Source organism: Heloderma suspectum, chromosome 4 (assembly GCF_057233095.1).
Source record: "Heloderma suspectum isolate Gila_16-S chromosome 4, 16-S_ref, whole genome shotgun sequence".
In the NCBI taxonomy this organism is placed as follows: Eukaryota; Metazoa; Chordata; class Lepidosauria; order Squamata; family Helodermatidae; genus Heloderma; species Heloderma suspectum.
The window spans coordinates 65,289,037-65,302,456 of NC_139461.1; the positions used below are offsets into that span (position 1 = coordinate 65,289,037).

Here is a 13,420-nt window from a genome sequence, read left to right on the forward strand (position 1 = left end):
CTGCAGCAATGACAGCTAGAAACAAGGACTGCACTTCTCAGGACATCTGAGCATCCAGAAATTCCAAATGAAGGAATAGGGAATCTGTGGTCTAGAAGCAATATATAGCAGAGAATACCCAAATTCTATCATATTCAGTGTGTCATCTCTCAAGAAAAAAATGGCATTAGCTTTAGAGAAGGGGCTATGACAAGGTGACTTGAAAAAGGATATCCATCAGGAGAAATCATTGTTTGAACATCAAAAGTTTCTGCAGCGGCATATTCAGGCCCACCCCACGGAGGGCTCAGAAACACAACATCAGCTTTTAAACTGGATGCTAGCTTCATGAAGTCTCCACATATGAACTCTATTTGGTCTGCCACTCCATACACTTCTGCGTTGTTGTGAGCAAGACAGATTTTCACAGGGTCAATATCAATTGCAATTACTGAAAAGGACAAACAATTAAACAATTACAAATTATTAAACAGTTACAATATTCAGAACAGCCATGTTATACAACTATAGAAGCATACAAAAATTATTACTTGCTCTAGACAAGCAGCAAATTGCCTAGCTGTAACTAACACTCGTGTATTTTCTTTGTATAGTTATTTAGCCACTCTACACCTTAAAACTCAAAAGTGTTTTGTTTAGGGTGGTTTGCTTTTCCAGACAAATTAAACAGTACTAAAAATTCTTAGATTTAACTAGAGCAATCAGCTTCCCCCTCCCCCAAATATCCAACATAGCTACTAAAATTAATGCACACAGAGGAATGAAAAGAAACTCGTGGAAGCATTTACCTCTTTTTGCTGCCAAAGCAAACTGAATAGCATTTCCCCCCACGCCACAGAATGCATCTACTATTATGTCAGAGTTGAAGGACTGCCTTACACGCTCTGCAATGTGCTCTGCAATCTTCTCAGGTGTAACAGAAAACCATCCCTCTGATAAAAAGAGATAAGAAGTTGTCATACTTCTGAACTTAAAAAAAGAAACAACTGAACATAAATAAATCCAGTGTCTTTAGCAGAATGCATTTAATGGCTGGCTCACACATGCGTTTTAAGTACATAAGAAGCACACTGCTGGATCAGACCAAAGCCCTATCTATCCCAGCATCCTCTTTCCCACAGTCCAGCCACATGTGGCCATATTCACACATAATGATAAGCCGGGATCTCTGGCTTACTATGAATGAGAAGCATTGTGGTGAGCACAGCCTGTTTGTTCCTCCCTTTATGTGAGTGGGTAAAGCTAACCAGGAAAGGCTAGCTTATTGTATCATGTGAACCCGAGATCCTGGTTTGTTGCTCCCAAACAAGTCAAACAACTCTGGGTTGGTTTACATGCCTTGGCATGTTTGGGACCAAGAAACCAGGATCCCAGGTTTGGGCAACAACAGTGACTGTGGCAATTTATATATATGAATGATTCATCACAGAACTTCAAAATAAAGAAGTTTTCAGTTCATATGTTTGTCCATATGTATGAGTTTACCTCTGTCTAACTGAACCCCCTCATCAAATCGAGAGAACAGTCTATACCGCTGTGCCCAGTATTTAGCCAGCTCAGGATCATTGGCTATTTCAGGGGGTAGGGACCGCAGATTCCTGTTTTTCTTCTTCTGCAACTTTTTGCTTTTCTTCTTTTTCGTAGAATTTCCTTCACCTACAGCAAGAAAAGCACTGCTAAGAACACAGACAAATCCGAACTAATTTTATCACCCATTTCAACAGATAATACTGCAATGGGAAAATACAAAAGCCACAGTGATTTGCTATACTGTTGCATCAATTAGAGTAATCAAATGTGAAATACACTGGACATTTATTCCCTGGAGAAAATGTCCTAAGAAAGAATGAGTCAGGATAATGAAGGAAACAAGTAATACGAAAACACATACATCAACAAAATCAGCATGAAAACAAAGAAAACAGCACACAATATCAGACCTTCCAAAGAGACTTTGGAAATGTAAAAGAACACTGAAATTCACCTAGCAAAAGCTGAACACAAACCTACCCACACTAAGTACATTGTCAAACAACCATGTTTTCTCCTATCATATTTTGTGAGTGCCGGTGGCAGGCACTCTTGAATAAAACTGATTTTCTAGATCTATTGCACTTGGGATTTAGGACTGGGCTTGGCACCGAAATTGCCTTGGTCACAGAATGACCTTTGCCAGTGCACAGTGTTGATCGTCCTGGATCTCTCAGCAGCTGTTGACTCCACCGACCACAGTAATCTTCTGGAGAGGCTGTCTGAGATGGGTGTGGGCGGCACTGCTCTATGGTGGCTTATATTTGGACGGTTGCTTCCAGAAGGCAGTGCTGGGGGATTTCTGCTCGACCCTGTGGCACTTACATTTTGCGGGCCTGCCAGATTCTCCCTTATCCCCCATGCTGTTTAACATCTGCATGAAATCACTTAATGAGATTATCCAGGGATCTGGCATGCAGCGTCATCAGGATGTGGATGAAACCCAAGTTTCTCATCAACCCATGTGAGACAGCTGAGGTGCTAAATCAGCCCCTGGCCTTGGCAATGGACAAGGTGAGGACTAATAAACTGAAGCTCAGCCTCCACCTGTGCCCAGCAGCCTCAGTTGTTGGGATGGCTGCTTCCCCACCACTGTTAGCAGTGCGGAAGCAGTGATCTGCACTGCTTCAGGGTCACTGTCCCAGTGCTGCTAACAGCACTCCCAGAACAGCAGTTCGTTCCCTGCAATCCAGCTCCTCAGTGGATAGGGCTCCCCGCAGCTCTGTGGGCCACATTGTACGGAGTTGCGGCAAAGGGATGCCTACAGCCCACCTGTTATAAAGGTTTAAAAAACAAAACAAAACAAGTCTCAATTGCTTCTTTTTAATCAATAAAGTATTTCACCAACATGTCTTCTTCCTCATTCTGTAAAATGAAGAAAAGCATAACCATGGCTACAGAATATTCTGGGATAATTTTCTAGGATATATTGCATTACTGCTATAACTACCACACGCACACACACTCACTCTAAAAGCTTTACTCAGAATTATCCCACACCTTCTGTTTCCATCTGCAGGTAGCCTGGAATATCCAGGGCAACTAGCTCTCTTCCTAAAGGGCATTCTTCTCTTCTTCCTGCCTCTTCACCAGGGTCCTCAGATTTACAGTCATCAACTGTTTCTACCAGCTTTCCCTTGTCATTGTCCTTGATGCTGTTTCTTCCAGGTTTGCAAGAATCTGAACCAGGGAATGACAGATCACAGTTCTGGAGATTCAAATTATTTTTTGAGCCAGCAGCATTTTCCTGTTCTTCCAGATCACTGCTTGTGTGATGAACATTGTCTTGAGATTTCTCTTCCACAGGTTCATTCACTTGTTTCAAGAACCTTTCTACCTAGAAATATCACACATCATAAAACCACAATTAAAAAAATAAGAATGCATCTTAAAACAGAATGGACACTCTTGTTGCTAATTAAAAAACAGATTGTATTTTGTTATCAAAACTACACTGTCAATGTTTTGGCAATCAGGAGCACGCCACAGACTCATGGGTACTCCCCCCGCCTTCATATGCAAGTCCCTTCCTCCACTTGCTGGTATCGCTACCTGTACTTTGTTGTAATGTTCGAATTGTTTATAAAATACAGTTATGGTTAGTGTGTTACTCCAACAGTTTGACATTATGACTGAAATTGAACTTTAATGTACATGCAAGGAGAAACATGATTTTTGTCTTGCAAACTGGCCTTTGGGTGCGTATACTGCAGTTTCTTTCTCTGCAGATCTGTGAACTAATTAAAATGTTGGGATGATCACGTGCTCACATGACACACCACATCAGGATACATTGGCATTTGGAAAGCTAGTATATCGGGGATGTGTGTTACCTGTCTATAAGTGGGACCTGCAACAAAATCTTGCAGCACAGAGTGCAGCCGTTCAGAATTCTAGCCACTCCCTTGCATTCCATCTCCATGGTTTTCTGCCCCTGCCCCCCCAAAACAGTCAGCATTCTGTGGCTGCTGCCATACTCAGTCCTCATTGGGCTGTTTGGGAGTTCCCCCACCCTAAGGGTTTTTTCTAAATATTTATGCATATGCCCATCTCAGAAGAATCCCTCGGGGAATTCACCACTGCACGGTTCTTGAACATTGAAATCAGCTCTTAAGATCTACTCCTCACTGATAAAATTCATGTTGCTTCTCACCTTTGCACGAGTGTAGAGCTAGATGCATTGGCATCTAGAGCAGAACAGCTAGCGTAGAACATGGCCTTCTCTGTGGCTGTACATAAATTGTGGAACATTTTTCCACAGGAGGCTCGATGGCTACCCTCTTTTACAGTGTTTAACCATATGGCAAAAACCTAATTTGGGCAAGTGTTTGTTTTGCCAGATGGATGTTTTATCCAATGCCTCTGTTTTGTCGGCTGCATCTACTTTATTTAGGGATGTCGTGGGTGTCTGACATGGGGGTGGAGTACAACGGACTCCAGGCTGCTTGGCGTACCAGACTGGGGTCCATTCACACTTCTAATCTTGCATAAAAGGCAGCTTTACAGCTGCCATTTCCGTCAAACGCCTTTTACGCAGAATAATGAGCTGCCATTTTTCTATAAAATGGAGGCTCGCTAAGGGACCAGACGGCCACAGGGTGGTTGTCATGCTGTCCAGCAGCGGGCAGCAGTGAGGGTTTGGCAAATGCCCGGTGATTGCGGACTCAAGTAAGTCTGTCCATCCCTAATTTTATTACATATTTTCTTTTGGGGGGAATTTTAGTGCAGTCGATCATTGGCTTTTCATGTTGTTAGCTGCCTGGAGAGTTGTATAAGCACCAGAAGGGCAGGTTATAATTTGTTTTATATATAATAATACAAAAGCAGCAGGCACACAGAGTTGTGTCAGTTTATCCCTCTTGCTAGTGACTATGAGTGATTTAGATTATGAACGCAATCCTGTGCTAATTTTAAAAGCCAACAGATAAACAAAAGTTCTACTTTTGAATGCCAAGTTAAAACTTCTCCAGGGCTATATTAGTTTTAGTGGTCAGACAATATACACCAACAAATGCATCAACAATATGTATATGTTCAGTTCAATTACACATTATCATTAGAAAATATACTGTACTGCAATGAACTGTCTATGGAACAATTAAAAATGCTTTGTTCACTGTGCCTATCAAGGCTATTCATTTACTATATATGAGTGATACCTACCTTATTCAACGTCTTGCTCTTCTTGAACACTGTCACTTCAGGTTCTTCTGTAAAAAATATATGTTTGTTTTTGGTCTCAATTGTTCTGCGCATGTCCAAGAACTTCGATTTAAATTTCATGTTTTTGTTGAGATGAGTCACTCTTCTTTCACTAAAGCCAGGGATTTCTCTATATCTAGAGAAAAACAGATTAAAGTCATCAACTACTTCTCAGAGGGAGGGGAGTGTACGGCATATATTTGGTAAGGTTACCTACAGTTAGGGTGAAAAAAAACGCAGACAGTTTCACTGTGTATTTATCAGCTATGTCTTCTGTACTTGAAAGCCTCTTTTAAAACATGACAAATAAATAGGCCTCCAAAATAGTTTGGCCTCAGCAATCACCTTTACTTCTACAGGTGTAGATCTTTAGAAGTAGCATCCAACAAGGCGTAACTAACATAGATTATGTTGCACTAGTGTAAACAATCCTAGCACATACAGTAGGATTGTTCCCTGCGAAATCAGTGTGCCAGCTAATGCTATCAGGGTTGCACTAGGATAGTTGATGCTAGTGCAACGTAATTCACGTTAATGGTTGCACCCACTGGATACTGCTTTCTATGATACATTTGTAGCTTATCAAAAAAACCCTTTTTTTACTAATATATTTTAGACGCATTGGCCATGTCTGGATGATCAGAGAAGCTATCTTGGCTTATTTTCTTTGTCCCCTGCATGCCACATGCATAACCCCATTTGCATAATTACCTGCAACACTGTGCAGGTTTCCATGTTGCCTAATCCTGGCATGGTGTGCAGCAGAGGTGGCTTCTTACCCACCCCAGAACCCCTATTACAAGCCATGGGTTGTGGGGTGGGTAAGAATCCACCCTTGTTGCACACCACGCCAGGGTTGGACAACACGGCAAAGTGCTTGGCACTGTGGGTAATTATGCAAATGGTGGTTGTGCGTGCACAGCATGCACAGGGGAAGAAGCCACAGTGGCTTCCTTTCCCCCTATGATTGTCCAGACCCAGTCAATGGCTCTCATCCTGAATCAAATATCCAAATAGAACAGTTATTTACAACCAACCAACCAACCAACCAACCAATGTTTATTTTCCTTGGTCTCATAATGCTTTTTTTGTACTTATCTATAAGGTTAGGACATGCCGTGCTTTTGACAATTTTACCATATAAAACATTTCTGGAGGAACCGAACCTCAGAAGTATTTCAACAGCTCTATAGGAAAGGGATATATCATATACAAAACCAGTGGCATCACTTTAGCAAAGGTACTGACCTGGTTCACATGATTGCAGGGTGGTTAATAGGCCATGGTGGTTTGTTAACCACCCTGAATGTGCCGGTGGTGTGCTGGGGGGATTAGCATAATTACCCTCAGCAGTACAGCTTGCTGTGTCATGCAAACCCCGCTAGGGCGGCTTGTTGCTGTGAGTAACAAGCCACCCAGAATCCATGGGCTATTGTAGGGTTCTGTGTGGCTTGTAAGCCATGGCAACAAGCTACCCTGGCCAGGTCCGCACAAGACAACAGGCTGCCGTGCAGAGGATAATTATGCTAACCCCCGCTTTTCCCGGCATGGCTTATTTCTCCAGCTGTGATCTTGTGAACTGGGCCACTGTCTAAAGGAAATTAAGGAAAATATTAATACATTTATTATTTATTTATATTTGTGATATTTGTATACCGCTAATAAAATCCCTAAGTCGTTCACATATAAATATTAAACTCACATTTAAAATACAGCATTAAAAACACAACAATAAAAACAATTCCAATTACAATAAAAACAGTACAATATATTACTTTTGTCCTGTGCCATGCCTGAGCCCAAGAAGACAACAAATTTTTTCTGGATCAGCCTGAGGGTATTCTTCAACATCCAGTTCATGGCTGGAAAAAAAGATCACAGTATTTGTTACAATTTGTAACAAGATGAGAAAAGGATAGGTCTTCATTGCCCAGGTTCTCATGACTGGGGAAGAAAAATAAGCCACTCAAGAAGCAGGCGTTCATTCTGAAGAGTGGCATTAACATCTCTTGAAATAGGGTCAACAGGCATGCCGTGGGAAAGCAGGGCCTTCCACTCTAAAGAATATCTGAGTTACTAACTAAGCAGCACATGAAAGCAGCAGTGGAAAGCAGGCAGGCAATACGGTAGTACCCAGTAAGGATTAAAGATACAGAAGTGCATAGAGACCCAGAAGTGGATAAGAGAAAGATGTGACTGATAACCTGCCTCCTCTTTAATTGGACATGCTTATGTTCAGGCGGCTGCTCATCATCATCACTGTCATTGTGTGATCCGCCACCTCTTGAGGCATCTGAATATGCGCTAGGTGACGCCTGTGAAACTGAAATAGAAAAAGGAAGTGTTGCCTTAATGTATTTAAACTGTGAAATTATCAGAAAGACATTTGGGACTCTTCTACCAAATAACTTAATTCTGTTGTATAAGATAACGAACTGGTTACATGATTATTCCTCCACCCACCCAACTCCTATTTGCCAGCTTCGAGTTTTAAACACTAGAGCCTCAGATACATTAAAATGTACTTTTCTTAAGACGCCAGCTGGCTGGAAAGGTAAGCCTTGTTACTGAAATGTGGGCTGTTGGCACCTCAACTTTGGAGAAATTCCTTACAAGAAAATTTCTCTGGATGGACTTTTTCATTGAAGGGAAAAGTGGGTTGTCCTATCTCCCTTCCTTGGGGACGTTATCTGAGGAAAATGAGGCAAGGGTCTGCCCTGGATCTGAACCAAAGCAGAAAATCCAAGAGACCTGATATCTCAGCTAGTGAGGTGGGTTCCAAGGCATTTTTATCAAATCCTGCAATTAATATTGAAGATGGGTGAGACTTTGAGCAAGATATTGTGATTTCGAAACAGAGAAATTAGAACAGGCTTTCTTTTAGGAAATGTTTACTAAACTGTAAGTTAAAATGTAAACACTTTCTTTACTGTTGCCAAATAAGGGAAAATATGATTTTTCCATGATAACAACCCGCACTTGTCATTATTCTTGAAGAAGTTATTTTGGAGTGTCCATACACTGACTTCCCAACTACTTTGCATGGAGTGAAATGGAACACACTTATTGCAGAAAGGTACTGTGACTGCTATCATTAGTAGAAAAGTGACAGGTAATATTTTGCCATAGCAATTATACTCCAATTGTGTATTGTCTGATCATTGCATAGTTTTGGATAGTTTTTCTTAAAAAGCATCTTTTCCAGTTCTATGGCCAGATCATGAAAACGCATTCCATTACACATGAGGAATGATGAACCTTTTATGCTTGTGTGTCCCAAAGTAGACCAGGTGCTTAGAAGATGAATGTTCAACTCTAGAGAGAGACAGAGAGCCTCTGGTGTGTCACCCACACCAGTACACATCTCTCAGATGAAAGTTACAGAATTCAGGAAGGAAAGAGAAGCTTGCAAGAGAAAGAAGATAAAACGTCCACAGTCATACTGCCTGTAAGGGAATCGTCTCCCTAAACCTTGGCAACATGGATTATATTACACCCATTATGGGCAAGGGAGAAGGGAATTTTTGACCCTGGTCAACCAACCTGGTTGATTTGAAAAGCCATTTTCAGAAGACGTGCTTCTTTCCCTCGTTCCCTCACCAGATTTCTCAGTCTGACCAGAATCATGAGGACAGTGCCTTTCAATGCTCGTTAAACCCAGTCCTTGATAACCATTTCTTTCAACCATGTTTTCCAATTTGCATTCCTCTGCTTCTTCTGAGCTGAGATTTATTTTACTGATTTCAGTAAGAATATCATTATTACAGTGATCATCATTTAGAGCAGGACTTTTTTCACAGCTGGAACTGGAAGGGAGATGGGAATCTAAGCTCAAGTCCAGCACTTCTCCACACTTGCCATCTGTACCAATACTCTGTGTTTTTCCTGGCTGCTTCATTTCCAACTTGCTTGCATTTGTTTCTGTGCCACTGTTAGATCCTGTGTCAACTGTCCAACCTTGACTTGCCCAGTAGTGAAACTGCTCCCAGTAATACCAGTATAGTTCACTATAGTGCTGCTTCCACTTTTCCTTCACTTCAGGATTATTCCAAGGCTCAGTGATAGATAAAATCTCAGAATTTACATCCTCCTGTTTCTCTTGCCAACTCTGCCAGAGAAGTCCTTCTCCATAGTCACCCCAATATTTTCCCCATTTTTCTTTCATCTGAAACTCATCAAGCAGAACATCTCCATTTTCACAGCATTCATCATTCTTAATCTCCTTTTTAGTTAAGGATGGATCATCGGAAAGAAAGTGGTCATCATTGTCAGGACCCTCTTCCAAAGACTCCTGCATTATTTTGAGAATATCTTTTTCCGGCATCTTTTTCTTTTTCTTCTTTTTCATCACTTTGTCACTCCTCTTGCCAATATGCTTAGACACCTAAAATTCAACATTAAAGAGAATTAGGCATGCAAATTTGTATACTGCATTCAACAGGTGATCTGGTTCATTAATTTAATAAATTCTCACAGTATAGCTTGGTTGTAACTCAACCAAGGTGACTACAAATATTACGCCAACCTCATCTTCTGCAATTCTGCTATGTTATTTTGCACACTCTCAGCTCAGCAGCAAACCATGCTTTTGCTTTCTGATCTGGTTATTTCCACTCCAACTTTTCTTTTACCACACTTTTTTTTTTTAAAAGGCCAGTTCTTTCTGTTCTCTTCCCTCATTTAACTTTTTCTAATTTTAGAGCCAGAAGGAAGAAGAGATGCATTATATGGTGGATCTCGAGAAATCTGGCCAAGTTATTACTTATAGCATAGATGTTCCAGTTTTTACATGGTTGTTTACAATGCTGTGCATTTTCAAAAGGGAGTGCATTTCTTCTCAATTACTGCTAAAATATCACACAATTTGGCTGTTGTTTGGAAACATCTTTAGGGAGACTTGCATTTGAGAATTCTATTATCATTATCCAGGGTAAACAAAATCTCAACTACATTTGCCCAGTAGACTTGAAACCATCATAGAGAATTAATGTAGCCAAATAGAAAAAAAAAGCATGACAGCCATTCTACAGGTTTCAGAGAAAATAATTATTCTCTAGCCTTATTTTGCCACACTTGTTATACTTTAAAGAGTGCTCAATGTAAATTCACAAGATTTCCCAAATAAAGATTACTGAAAGTACACAGAATACAATAGTGCTAGTTTGTTAATGTAAACTATTCATCCCCCAATCCACATTTCAATAATCTAAAAGAGCACAAAGGAACAGAAAAATGGAAATAAACTGGGCTTTACCACCATTGCTTTATGGGCTGTCACACTGCCAAATTGTACAGGTAATCCCATATTCTTCATGAGTTCGGTCTCTGAATCTAATTCACTTTCTTCCAGTCCAGAGGCTTGGCTGTTAGATCTGTCAGCAGACCTAACGATATGATGTTTCTCCTCTTTTTCATCATCCTCAGTTATTTGATCTTCCCCTGTTAACATGCAATATAAAGTTACAGTCTCATTTCAATTCCAACCTCAATCAGTTGTAGACAGCTGATGCAGAAGAATTGCAATCCCAACACTTTTCCCCAGCAAACATTCCAAATATGACTATGATATGCAGCCTAGCTTCCTAAGCAAAAACAATTAACTTATCTTTAAGAGAAACATCCCTTCAGATGTTCATTTAATTTTGAGAAAAGACTCACTTGAACACACCAATTCTAAACGATAATTGATAAAAGCATGTTTGAAATGGCTTAGATTACCTTTATTAGTCAAGGGCCCAAGTTCCCAAAATGGTTGGGTTTCAAAATTATTACAGTCATCATTTACTCCTGCGGGCAAAAAATACAAAGGAAGAAAGCATCAAAGTATTCCACAATTTAGGAAGATTAGCTACCAAAGATTCAAGACTGTCCACGTAAGAATCCAGATGTAAAACACCAAGCCCAAGCATATGGATTTCTATTTAATGCAAAATGTCACGCAGTCACAACTTAGCAAAACTGGTACTGTTTAATATAACTAATCATTTCATGACTGTAGTGATGTACTAGGCAACTGTAACAAGGCATAAGAACATAGGTAGCAGCCTTATACCAAGTCAGACTACTTGTCCACCAGCCCAGTATTGATAATACTCACCGGCAGCAGCTCTTCAGAGTTTCAGGCAGGAGTTTTCCAACCTTACCTGGAAAGGCCGGGGATTGAACCTGGGACCTTCTGTATGCCAATCATGCGCTCTGCCACTGAGCTACAGCCCTTCTCCACAAGTCATTACAAGGGTATTTCTAGTATATTTGTAATGTGACAAAGTACTTAATCACCTTTAACAAAGTTCAAGATGTTTGTTGTCAGGAATATGCGATTGTGAACACATAACTTCTATGGCTCTATTGGTTACTATTTTTTTTCTGTCTCCCATCAAAGGTGCTGATTTTGACCTTTAAAGTTCTAAATGGTCTGGATCCTGGGCATCTCAGGAAGCATGTTGTACCTTATGTACCCCACTCAGGCTCTGCAATCAGCCAAGAAACAAGAAACATTGCATGGCGACATTCCATTAGTTTTGGAGTGACCAGCAAGGCCTCCTCTGTTGATCTTAAAAGTTGCCTGGGTATATACAAGGGAAGGCGGTTTGCTAAGTATCCTGGTCCCAAGTTGTTTAGGGCTTTGTATAACATAACCTTCTACATGGCTCGGTAGATAATAAGCAGCCAGTGCAGTTCTTTTAACACACGAGTTACGTGACCATAGCTGGGTATCCCAGTGAGCATCCATTCTGCACTAGCTGCCGCTTCTGAATTGTGCACAAGGGCAGCTCCACACAGAGAGCATTTCAGTAGCCTGATAAGAAAACTAGAAAGAGATCTTGCGTTTTGGGTGGCTAGCTCAACATAAACACACTGACCTGGTTCACATGACATGACAGGCTCATTCAGGGTTGTTTAACCCACAATGAGCTGTGGTGTGGATGGGCAAAATTTTGAATGCGCAACTCCCACTTGGGACTGTCGTGTTGTGCAAAACTGGCCACTGTTAAACAAAACTTGCATAACCCTCGTTTTATAGTAGGGATATAACCCTAAAATAACCACCAGTGGCCAAGTTCATATGTCACGGCAACCCCCACTCAGGGATGCATATTCAAAATGTTGCCTATCACACACTGCGGCTCATCATGGGCTAACCTACGGTGAGCTAGCCATGTCGTGCGACCCAGCCTAGCATTTAGTGGCAGTGAAGAAATCCAATTCTATGCTACCCATTACTAGGAAAGGGAGTGCAAATAAGCCAGTATCACAATTCCTTTATATAAATCTATAGTTCAACCATATGTCAAGTATTACGTGTAGTTCTGGTTGTCTTATCTCAAAAACAGCAAAGGGGAGGGGGAAAAGGGCAACCAAAATGATCAACTGGATACAGTTTGTTCCCTACCATGAAAGGCTACAGCATTTGGAGCTTTTCAGTTTGGAACAGCCTTTCTCAGCCTGGTTCCCTCAAGACGTGTTGGATTGCAATACTCATCATTCCCAGGAAGTATAGCCAAATGGTCATGTATGCAACAGTTTTCTTTGTTCTTCTGCAATCCATTATCTATATTTTCTTATAGTCTTTTATATGGGTTTTGCAGAATACCTTTTTGAAAGCAGACATTATAAGCATGTGTTCACAAAATAATTGGGCCACGTGGGCCTGAAAAGTACTTATTTTACAGAGCATACGATTTTAATTCAACAATTCAGGCATATCTTACCTATACCATCATCTTCATCTTTGACATAATATCCCTTTAAGCCTAGTTTGTAGAGTGTGCGATCCCTGAAGAAAAACACATAACTGTTAAGGCCATAAATGAAATATGGAAATGAAAAATCAGGGAACAAAGCAAATGCATAACAAAAAAGGCCTCTCTCAGACAATATGCATTAAATTTTTGGTCTGCCTTAAATAATTAATCATGGGCAACATACTGCTGCTGCATTCCCAGTCATTCTGTTGCAGCAACCGGTCCCACCACCAGCGCAACGGGTAGTTAGCGCTTCCTAAGGCAACCCGGGAGATGAGTGGAAACACTTGTTTCTGGATTGGGGCAGAACAGTGAACCTCCCTTCTGTGAGCTGAGCTGTCCTGCCCATTCCAAAATCAACATTTTTGCTCATTTCTGGTTGCTTTAAGAACCGCTAGTTCCCCACTGCGCTAGTGGTGAGTCCCGCTGGCATGTGGGTAGCA

General features: G+C 41.0%; 1 protein-coding gene across 3 annotated transcripts in view; it reads right to left on the reverse strand.

The window, feature by feature from the left end:
- TGS1 (trimethylguanosine synthase 1) overlaps positions 1-13,420 on the reverse strand; it is a 29,441-nt gene that overhangs the window by 13,677 nt on the left and 2,344 nt on the right. Inside the window, exons 2-12 of one of the 3 annotated variants that reach the window (XM_084849505.1) lie at positions 12,945-13,009; positions 10,951-11,019; positions 10,487-10,671; positions 8,776-9,616; positions 7,441-7,555; positions 7,008-7,094; positions 5,190-5,368; positions 3,031-3,363; positions 1,486-1,656; positions 789-932; positions 214-430 (exon numbers count right to left, since the gene is read on the reverse strand). In XM_084849505.1, coding sequence (XP_084705631.1) covers positions 214-430; positions 789-932; positions 1,486-1,656; positions 3,031-3,363; positions 5,190-5,368; positions 7,008-7,094; positions 7,441-7,555; positions 8,776-9,616; positions 10,487-10,671; positions 10,951-11,019; positions 12,945-13,009 — 2,406 coding nt within the window. Of the gene's footprint in view, positions 1-211; positions 431-788; positions 933-1,485; positions 1,657-3,030; positions 3,364-5,189; positions 5,369-7,007; positions 7,095-7,440; positions 7,556-8,775; positions 9,617-10,486; positions 10,672-10,950; positions 11,020-12,944; positions 13,010-13,420 lie in introns of all 3 variants that reach the window. The other 2 variants (XM_084849506.1, XM_084849507.1) reach the window with 2 other exon arrangements.